The following is a 10,671-nucleotide window of genomic DNA, read 5'->3' on the forward strand; positions in this document are numbered from 1 at the left end:
TCTGATAATGACCAGAGTCGGGATTTGCATAATCTTCATAAAGCATGTGCTCAGAGTAATAATCCCCAGCCAACTATGACAACGATTTGTACTTCCGTGATAGATTCAGCTTATTCCTCCTTGTCAGCTGCTAACTTAAGCTTATATTTTGTTTTGTTTTTTTTAATTGAAGGATCTTTGGGATTTTTCTGTCAGTGAGTGTCAGTGCAGGCACAGCGTGGGTTGCGAGCAATGCTGAAATGCTACTATGATGCTAATTTCGGTTTATGGATGTAACATATATTAAATTCAACACTCTGTCTGTACTTGACTTTCTTAGTGTTATTTGGTTGGTGTAGCCGTTCATGTGCAGTAACATTCGTCTTGGTGTGTTTCTTAGGTCCAGCACAGAGGATTGCCTGGTGCTGATCTGCTGTGGGCTCTATGATCTTCTGAGGGGCATCTTGCTGCTGTTGCCTGACCTCATGCTTGAGGAGGTGATGGACAAACTCATCCAGACAGAGGCCCTCATCGTCCTGGTCAATCACTCATCACCGCTCATCCAGCAAGGAGTCATGAAGGTTGGTTTCTCCTTAGAGAGTCTGATGTACTGTAAAGCAGAGGGGGGTCTGATTCTGCACCAGGAGTTCATTTTCATCCCAGTATCTTCTGCAAAATACTGTCACGAGCTGTAGGATGTGTGAGCTCATTGCCATTCCAACAAGCTGTAGTTACACATTAGTTTTGTATTTTATGCTTTGCAGCAAGCACTTTTTCCCCCGAGATACCTCACACTGAGCTTTTAGAAAGCTGGGAACAGCTTGGACAGGCTGAACACTACTTTTTCCCTTAATGCTTACAAATCCCATCAAAACTCCAAATCACAAATGTGTCACTGAATAGCCTTTTGTTTTACTTTTGTGTATTTTTAAGAATTTTATAAACTAGGTGGTTATTGCAGCTAAAAGGTTTGCACACTGAAACTTCACTACACATTTTCTTTTGTTAATCATAAATTACTTGTAAATAGTGGCTCTTCGGGAAAAACCTTGCATTCAGCCCACTATATTTTCCAACAATTAATCCAAATTTTTTTGTGCATATCCCTCCTAAATGCCAACACACATGTGGTTCCTGTGGAGCATAGGGGCAGTGCTACAACCCAATTGTCAGAGGTGAAAGGGTGCAACAGCTGTTAATAAAACAAACAGGAGGATTGTCGTAATACCACGGATGCCTCTATGAGGCTGAGGGATAACACTGGCGCTGTACTCCTCTGTACTGACAGGCGTAATTTATTCTGCTTCTCCCACCCAGCTGCTGGACGCCTATTTCACCAGAGCTCTTAAGGAGCAAAAGGAGAAGTTTCTGAAGAATCACGGTTTCTCACTGCTGGCCAACCAACTATACATCCACCAAGGCAGCCAGGGGCTCCTTGAATGCTTCTTGGAGATGCTGTTTGGACGGCCGGTGGGCCTGGAGGAAGAGTGAGTACATAACATCCACTGCACCACAGGCGCATGATTGCACATTAATATGTATAGAATTGTCTGCCGTATGAATAATGTTGGATGCAAACATATTCTTCATGTTGTGCCACATTGTTCTTTCTCGTGTTTCTCTTTAGTCTGGACCTGGAGGAAATGGAAAATCTCTCACCCTTCAGAAAGCGCTGTATCATCCCAGTGTTGGGTCTTATTGAGAACTCTCTGTATGAGAACTCTTTGGTGCACAACATCCTGTGTATGCTCCTGCAGCTCATCAATGCCTGCCCCAAGCTGGCAGACATCCTGCTAGACCACGGACTGCTCTACGTGCTCTTTAACACCCTGTCTACCCTCAATGGCATGGAGAACGGGTACGACTGCCAGAACAGGGAATGATTCATTCAGACATCTCCACGGGTTCATAGCACGTTTGTGTTGAACCTTTGAGCCAAGAATTAAATCATTAATCCTCTTATTGTTGGTTGATCTGGCACATGTGAGTGGTAGACTGACTTCCTGTGCTTCATATTTTCTTGTTTTCCTTGTCCTCCCTCTGTAGTATTCCCCTGAATGACTACAAACTCCTGGTGTGTGACATCCAGCAGATGCTTGTAGCTGTGACTATTCACTCCTGCAGCTCCTCTGGGTCCCAGTACTTCCGCATCATCGAAGACCTCATTACCTTACTGGGTTTCATGCAGACCAGCAAGATGCGTCGCACACAAGGTGAGAACCGTATTTCGATACACATGCAAAACACATCAGTCTTGTCACCTCCCATGCTCTGCAATCGTGGATGATATCAAGCTGTCAAGCTTGGCTACAGAAACAAATAGGGCTGTCACTTTATTATCTCCATCTGCAGAGTGGAAACTCATTTGAGAAATATCTCCCATTTTCATCTTCCCACCAAATGGTTTTCTCTCATTTTTCCCTTTTATTTGCTCTCTGAAAAATATCTCTCCCTCCTCTTCCCCATTAGCACTTATTTCCTCGCTATATTTATGATCTGATATTATCATTCTGTGATCACAGAAGCATTAGAATGGCATTATGAGTGTGTATCTTTTTATTTTTGGTTGTTTTTCATTTCAGATATTATATTCAAATGTTCAGATGTATTATTAACATTATGGGGCTCTGTGCAAAAAAACATTTTGTATTGTTGTTCTCAACTTCTCATAATTATTCCAAGTCTTAATTGTACAGCACTTTGCAGTTTGCTTATTTCAACTTAACGACTGTGTCCTTGTTAGTGAGGCGTGTGTGTTCATCACTAGTGTAATCAACACCATTAAATGCCGCATGAGGCTACCTGTGCTGCTCTGTCTGCAAGTCCTGTTGCCATTAATTTTAGTGTTGTCAGTATCAAAGAGCAGTAATTAATTGTAAAATTGACTAACCTGTCAGTTGACTGTAGCATGAAGAGCGTGACCTCGAGTCACTCATCAGAAGCAGGTTGGCTCTAACATGACACAAATCTTTCTCTTCCCAGAGATGGCTGTGGCTTTGCAGTTCCGTGTCCTTCAGTCGGCGATTGAGTTTATAAAAACGACCGCCAACCAGGAACCTCAGAAACTGAGCACTTCTGTTAACGCTCCAAGCTCTCCGCATCACGCCATCTATCAGAAACGCAAGAGCATCGCCGGTGAGTGTCTCAAACTGGCTCTGGCACTGTAGAAAGCTGCAGTCTGCTTCTGTGCTGCTGGAGGTAGAAATGTGTCTGTTTATTGATCGTCTCTTCATCCCGATCTGAAGGTTCCATTGCCATCAAAGACTCCATTATCCCCCGCATCCCCAGGCAGCACTACTGCTCCTATGGCCAGATCCCCTTGTCCCCTCCATTCAGCTTCCTGTCCCAGGACTCCCCCCTCCCTTCCCCCACTGGAGCTCCATCGTACATGCTCCACTGTGACGCAGGTAGCTGGGACTGCGGTCCACAGCGGAAAACATCCTCCCTGTCAAGGGGCATGTTTCCCTCTCATGCAGTGAACTCACCCTGTCCCCAGGACCTCACCTTGGGGGTTAATTTGCCCAGTACCCCAGTGTGTTACTGGTGCCTTCTCTGTGTGCATGTGAGTGTGTGAGAGATCAAATGCTTAACTTCGTCAGTGTTAAGCATTCCAGCACAGATGACTATTTGATTAGTGAATCCTAATAATTTTCTCTTTACCAAAAACACGTGTGCTTATCCTTTCTGAAAACTGGCTAATTATCCCAGACTACCAATTTTATAACCACATTCGAGCACTTATCAAGATTGTTCTTGTAGGTCGGCGCCGGTTCTCTCTGGCCCAGACTGACTCTCTGCTGATGCGAATGCGCTCTGTAGCCAGCGACGAGCTCAACCAAATGATGCAGAGGAGGATGAGCCAGGAAAACCCCATCCGTGCCAGTGAGACCGAGTTTGTCCAGCGGCTGCAGAGGCTTGTGGTTCTTGCCGTCAACAGACTCATTTACCACGGTACACAACCTGGTGTTTCTTTGAATGATCTGGTCTAAACCCTTCATGAACACTGCACGCTAATCCTGCTTCTGTTTTTTTGTTTTCCTTATTTTAGATGTGAGTCAAGATTTATTTGATCTGCTGAATATCCCAGAGTGCACAGACCAACAGCTCTTCACACCAGATCCAGCTGATCAACCGCACGAAGATGGTGGCTCCGCTTCTGTCCCGCACTCTCCAACTCCCTTCACTCTACCTCCTGCGAGCAAGAAGAGCTTCCAGAAGGACATCCTCCAGCTCATGATGGACGGGATCAAAGTCAGCCTGGTACGACAGCAGTACAGTTGAAGCTTTTTCATGCTTTAGAAGCTCTTATTTGTAAACCTATACTCTGAGCGTTGTAGCGTTTGATGGCTAACCTAGTGTTGCTACTATGCATCCGTAGGGGAGCACAGGTCGTGGCGGAGCCCCGCATCAGCAGTGGCGAAGGATCCTGTGGTCCTGTCGGGACACTTTTCGGGTCCAAATTGGCCGTTTGCTGGTGCACACACTCAGCCCTGCACTTCCTCTATCAGACAGGAAGGAGGCACTTCAGTTTGTGTTTGATCCCAAACATTTGGATATCCTCAAGGAGAGTCTCAGCCCTGGACTAGAGGTGAATGTGATTTGTCATGTTAACTCCCATGAATTAGACCCTAAAGTGAGATATTTCTGTTCATTTTAATCTATATAATGAGAGAAATTGCGGATTAGTTACAGAAAAAAACTCTTTAGCTTTAAAAGTTCAAAAATTGGTGTCTTTCCCTGTTCATCCCACTGCCAGACTTTACTGAAAGCTAGATGAAGCTCTGCTCCAATAGCCAGTGTCTGTGACTTACTTCAGACACAAATAAACTAAAATCTGCACTTTCTTTTCTCTCGCCGCTCTCAGCACGGACCAAAGTTGTCGCTGTACCTGTACGAGATGCTGCACGATCACAAGGATAACCTCACCAAAGAAGAGCAGAGCGCCGTGGGTGTATTCATGACCTCTCTCAAGCTTTGCGGTCATCGCTGCATCCCACCCAATGCTCCACACAAACAAGACTTGCTCAAGGCCATAAAAGAGGTACGTCCTACACGGTCATTGTCAAAGAGTCATTGTTAAAGGAAAGGGCAGCAGCTTCCAGGCTGCTTTAGTCTGACCTAATTCACCTGTTCCCTTCAGCTGTATGAAATATATTAACTTTAGTGCAAGCAAAAGTCTGTCTTTGATAAATGCTAAGCACAGCCTGTCAGGTTTTCTTATTATTCAGATAAATTTGTTTACCTGCAACAGGAAAAATTCAAGTATGAAGCAGAAGAGAAAACAAGTAAAGTAGCATGGGAAAAGAAAATGGCAAATGCTCAGAGGAAGTGAGTATAATTCTTTTCTTTCTTTTTTCTATTGTTAACAGAAAGAATCATATGTTAGTTTGTTTTATTTCGTTCGCTCACTCTTTTTATTTTTCCTCTGCAGTCTTATCCAGAGGCTGGATGGAAAGTCAAAGGATATATCCAAGATTGCAGCCGATATCACTCAGACTGTGTCCCTCCGGCAAGGCATGGAGAGAAAGAAAGTCATCCAGCACATCAGGGGCCTCTACAAGACTGACCTGAGTGCCAGCCGCCACTGGCAGGAGCTGGTGCAGCAGCTCACACACGACCGGTAGGAGTTGTTCATGATCTACATTACTGCTCATGTCATCCTCGCTGTGGCTGCTTGTTTGTTGGTTTTGGTTAAAGTGCGAATAAAACAAATCAAATACTTCCCTTTCAGACCTGCAAAGCTTTCTTTTGTACTGATGTAAGGTTTTGAGTGTGCTGTTTTAGTTTCTTTTTCTTTATTTTTTTTCCTCCAGTGCGGTTTGGTACGATCCCACATCCTACCCAACTTCCTGGCAGCTGGACCCCACCGAAGGGCCGAACCGTGAGCGACGGCGGCTACAGAGATGCTACCTCACCATCCCCAACAAATACCTGCTCAAAGACAGACGCAAGCCTGAAGGTGGGAGGAAAAAATGCTCTTTGGCTAAATTTTGTGTCGCACTGGTGTCTCCCAAATCTCATATTTCTTTCTTCTTCTTCTTTTTTTTTTTATAGAAACTGTGAAGCCACCGCTGTCCTTCCTGTTTGAGGATAAGACTCACTCCTCCTTCTCCTCCACTGTTAAAGACAAAGCCACCAGTGAATCCATCAGGTATAACATCCTGCTTCTTTCTTCCTGTAACCCTTTAAGTGAACATGTCATGTCAGGTTGTAAGAAAAACGTCATTCTTTTGTCCTTAGGTTCACCAGACGTTGCATCAGCGTTGCCCCTTCCAGAGAAACAGCAGGGGAGCTTCTTCTGGGTGAGACACCGGCCACTGTTTAAACAGAGCTCCATAATCTGCTCTCTCTGAGGCACCGCGGAGTATTGCTCCTCCATCACACACAAGCATTTGCTATTTATTCAGTAAAGGAAGCGTTTGTTTGTCTTGCGTTCAAATCTCACTCTCACCCTGTGCTGTCTCACAGGAAAGTGTGGGATGTACTTTGTGGAGGACAACGCTGCTGACGCTCATGACAACCAGGTAAAGCCAGAGCACCGTTCAGGCGTGTTCCCTGCCAGAGGAATGACAATAATTTCTGCAATAATTTCCGCCTGGCTACTCAACACCGAACATGTTTGTGTGTCTGAGCAGAGCCTGCACGGGGAGACCGAGGCACCTTCTTTCTCCTGGACGTACGAGGAGATCAAGGAGGTGCACAAGCGATGGTGGCAGCTAAGAGACAACGCTGTGGAGATATTCCTCACCAACGGCAGGACGCTGCTGTTGGCCTTTGACAACTCCAAGGTGAGTGGAGTCAGAGGGGCTTTTAAATAAAAGACACCGGATCGGTTGGGGAAGGTTTGGTTAATGCTCATGATTAATAAACAGTAGATCTTGTAAGTTGTTTACTTTAGCTGTTCAACATAACTATTGCAGAGCGCTGACTGGACTAGACTACCCAGCAGATTACAGGAGGAAATATTCCAGTCTGTGTTTCATCTGAGTATAAAATGTAACCGCACAGGATGGACTGTGATTAAAAATGATAAAACAAAGAAGCATAGTGATGGTCAAAGAGAAAGATTGGACAAAATCACAGTTTCAGAAGAAGAAAAAATAAATGCTGTGGGAGTTAATTGTTGAATTGCCTTTTTGGTATTCTGCTCTTGAAACCTCTGGCTCTGTAGTGCTCCGTGCGAGAAATCGATCTTGACAATAAGCCATGATAATAAGATTCAGTAGCATCGCACTCTGCTGTGAAAATATATCGTTATTTTGCAGTGGCTTAAAGCGATACACTGAGAGAAAGTTACAATATGGTCAGACAGATGGCTTATTGCTCATGCTTTTAATTCAGAAAAATCAAAGGGCGTGCCGACCTACTGAGCCACACGAAAGCCAAACAGATAATGTTTGCAGACTTCTGAAAACCTTTCTCTCAATAAGGCAGGAAGAAAAGTTTTCCATTTCTCCTTTGTATTTATTTCAAGTTCAGAAGGATATGGAATTTTTAAAGTGTAAATGTTTGCATGCTTGACCTAATGTGATGTCAGTGGATCAGGATTATAGTCGGGAGATCATCGTAATTCAACATCATTACGATAATATAAGCCTCACAGAGCTACTAATGGTTTGAAGCCTTTTAATTGTAAAGATCGTTATGTTCTATCATAGTTGTTGCAGAATCTGAAGCTCGGTTTGCTGGAGAAGCTTTAGAATGAATGAAACTAAAACTAAAGAGTAATTTAATTGTTTTATGTGGATTAGCCATTAAATATTTTTAAATTAAAGTTCATCTTTCATGTTACATTTGCAAGTTAGCACCATGTTTCAGTCAAGTCTCTAAACTACCTCTGGAAATGATCTCGTGGTGTCTCTGCTCTGGCCTCAGTTCCGAGATGACGTCTACCACAACATACTGACCTCCGATCTTCCCAACCTGCTGGAGCACGGAAACATCACGGCGCTCACGCAGCTTTGGGGCTCGGGTCAGATCTCCAACTTCGAGTACCTCACGCATCTCAACAAGCACGCCGGCCGCTCCTTCAACGACCTCATGCAGTACCCGGTGTTCCCCTTTATCCTGCGAGATTACACCAACGAGACTCTCGACCTGCAGGACCCAAACATCTACAGGTCCGTGCTGGATGACGAATCTTTTCCCGAGTTGACATTGACACAAAAGCTAATTTAAAGCCTCCCGTTTAAAGCTTTTCTATTAAAGTATTATGAATCCAGACAAACATTGAACTGTTGTTATATTTTTTTGAGAAAAACTGAAAGGGAACTGGCGTCTCTTTGAAGTCAACGCTTCTGTCGCTGATGATGTCATCGCTCAACAATTGTTTGCTTTCGTATTTTAACGCAGGAACTTGAGCAAACCCATCGCCGTCCAGTCCAAAGAGAAAGAGGATCGCTACGTGGATAATTACAGGGTAAGTCCTCGTGTCTGGTTCAACACGTGCTACTCGAGCATTTTGCATATTCCATAAATAAAAACACACTGACGTGTTCCTCGTGCAGTACCTGGAGGAGGAGTACAAGAAGGGCATCCGTGAGGACGACCCCATGCCTCCCGTCCAGCCTTACCACTACGGCTCCCACTACTCCAACAGCGGCACTGTGCTGCACTTCCTGGTTCGAATGCCTCCTTTCACAAAGATGTTTCTCGCCTATCAGGGTAAGTCGCAACATTAAGCCTCCTTCAGAATACAAGAAGAAAATCTTATGGTTATGGTTAATTGTTTTGGGCCTCTAATAAATGAATGATGCTATACTTATACTGACCAAACAGTATGTTTTGTTTTTTTTATGTGAAGCCTGAATCTGGCACGGTGCTCTCAGATCTAACATAGGATTGCAGTGTCTGTGTTATTGCTTCATGAAAGCCTGCTTCATCTTTACACTCTTCTCTGATCAGCTCCTCACCCTTCCCCTTCCTCGCTTCTTTCTCTTTAATTTATTTTGCATTCATCTGATCCTCCGAGGCATCTTTTTATGTGATTTGTAAATGTATTCAGCGAGCGTGGTGTTTAAGGTCATGAAAGATGTTTTCAATCAGTGAGTCGAATTTGTAATTAGACTGTCTCCGGCCTTAATCAGACCAGAGCTTTGATATCCCGGACCGGACGTTTCACTCCATGAACACTACGTGGCGTCTGTCCTCTTACGAGTCAATGACTGACGTCAAAGAGCTCATCCCAGAGTTTTTCTACCTCCCAGAATTCCTGGTTAACAGAGAAGGTAATTAGTTTTCCTTTCCTATTTTTAGCTTTTGTGCGTTCATCTTTCATCTTCTCAGAATTTCCTCTTTTTTTTTTGTTTTTTCTTTGCCTGGATAGGTTTTGATTTCGGGGTTCGTCAGAATGGCGAGAGGGTGAATCATGTGAATTTACCGCCGTGGGCTCGCAACGACCCACGTCTGTTCATCCTCATCCACCGACAAGCACTAGAGTCTGATCAGGTCTCCCAGACGCTGTGTCAGTGGATCGATCTGGTGTTCGGGCTCAAGCAGAAAGGCAAAGCAGCGGTCCAGGCCATCAATGTCTTCCACCCAGCTGTACGTAGCTGCTGACGCTCGCATTTCCTCGACGTTAGTGTAAAAAAATAAATAATAAACCTTTGTCGCTCAGACACCAGTTTCATGTCACTCTTTACAGACCTATTTTGGCATGGATGTTTCGGCTGTAGAAGACCCTGTTCAGCGACGGGCCCTGGAGACGATGATCAAGACATACGGACAGACGCCCAGGCAGCTCTTTAACACCTCTCACATCAGCAGGACAAGCACCAAACTCATGGAGGGGGAGCTGCCAGCAGCCATGGGCCTCCTGGTCCAGCTGGCCTTCAGAGAAAGCAGAGAACCAGCCAAGGAAATAGTCTGCCCGGTAATCAACTCTGTGGTGTTTGTGACTCTGGCAGCCTGCTGTGCGCTGAGCAAGACATGACTTAATTCACCACCCGTGAAATGATCTGCTCCTCACCTAGCAATTTTCTCTTCCTCTCCCCAGAGTCCGCTGCCGTGGATCAAAGGTCTGAAGTGGGGCGAGTATGTGGGCTCACCTTCCGCTCCGGACCCAGTGGTGTGTTTCAGTCAGCCGCACGGGGAAAGGTTCGGATCCCTGCTGGCTCTGCCGACGCGAGCCATCTGCGGCCTCTCCAGCAAGTTCTGCCTCATGATGATTTACAGCAAGGAGCAGGGTAGGAAGCCCAAAGACTCATTCCAGACAGTATTGCACAAGTGCCCCGCTGACTCGCATTAAATTTTTCTTCTCTGCTCTGCAGGTGTGCGGAGCATGCACAGCACAGACATCCAGTGGTCAGCCATCTTAAGCTGGGGCTACGCGGACAACATATTGAGGCTGAAGAGCAAGCAGAGCGAGCCACCTATCAACTTCATTCAGTGTTCACAGCTTCACCAGGTACGCATCAGTTTATGCTTCGACAAATCCTGACCACCTGTTATATAAGAGTTATCTGGCTTTTGGTGTGCGCTCCTCCATCCAACCGTCCGTCTCCCTCTCCTCCAGGTGACCAGCTGCGCCTGGGTGCCCGATGGCTGCCAGCTATTTACGGGTAGCAAGTGTGGAGTCATCACCGCCTACAGCAACCGCTTCACCAGCACCACGGTGCGTTTCCATGGCAACGTCCCCCTCTAACCTTCCGCCTGCACACGAACACCCAAACCGCCCACCCACCGCCGATTACC

At 45.5% G+C, this 10,671-nt stretch overlaps 1 protein-coding gene across 1 annotated transcript in view; it reads left to right on the forward strand.

Annotated features, from left to right (window-relative positions):
- Positions 1–10,671, forward strand: part of lyst (lysosomal trafficking regulator) — a 59,567-nt gene that overhangs the window by 45,095 nt on the left and 3,801 nt on the right. The window contains exons 24-48 of the mRNA XM_005946836.3: positions 380–560; positions 1,297–1,466; positions 1,607–1,837; positions 2,026–2,192; positions 2,962–3,114; positions 3,739–3,930; positions 4,028–4,239; positions 4,358–4,567; positions 4,844–5,020; positions 5,231–5,307; positions 5,411–5,599; positions 5,793–5,938; positions 6,034–6,130; positions 6,220–6,281; positions 6,448–6,503; positions 6,615–6,767; positions 7,855–8,099; positions 8,332–8,398; positions 8,487–8,643; positions 9,066–9,206; positions 9,305–9,522; positions 9,623–9,850; positions 9,974–10,163; positions 10,248–10,384; positions 10,493–10,591. Of these exons, the coding sequence (XP_005946898.1) occupies positions 380–560; positions 1,297–1,466; positions 1,607–1,837; positions 2,026–2,192; positions 2,962–3,114; positions 3,739–3,930; positions 4,028–4,239; positions 4,358–4,567; positions 4,844–5,020; positions 5,231–5,307; positions 5,411–5,599; positions 5,793–5,938; positions 6,034–6,130; positions 6,220–6,281; positions 6,448–6,503; positions 6,615–6,767; positions 7,855–8,099; positions 8,332–8,398; positions 8,487–8,643; positions 9,066–9,206; positions 9,305–9,522; positions 9,623–9,850; positions 9,974–10,163; positions 10,248–10,384; positions 10,493–10,591 (3,955 nt within the window). The remainder of the gene's footprint in view (positions 1–379; positions 561–1,296; positions 1,467–1,606; positions 1,838–2,025; positions 2,193–2,961; positions 3,115–3,738; positions 3,931–4,027; positions 4,240–4,357; positions 4,568–4,843; positions 5,021–5,230; positions 5,308–5,410; positions 5,600–5,792; positions 5,939–6,033; positions 6,131–6,219; positions 6,282–6,447; positions 6,504–6,614; positions 6,768–7,854; positions 8,100–8,331; positions 8,399–8,486; positions 8,644–9,065; positions 9,207–9,304; positions 9,523–9,622; positions 9,851–9,973; positions 10,164–10,247; positions 10,385–10,492; positions 10,592–10,671) is intronic.

This window comes from Haplochromis burtoni, unplaced genomic scaffold, assembly GCF_018398535.1.
Source record: "Haplochromis burtoni strain Fernald_Lab_line unplaced genomic scaffold, NCSU_Asbu1 Contig_499, whole genome shotgun sequence".
Classification (NCBI taxonomy): Eukaryota; Metazoa; Chordata; class Actinopteri; order Cichliformes; family Cichlidae; genus Haplochromis; species Haplochromis burtoni.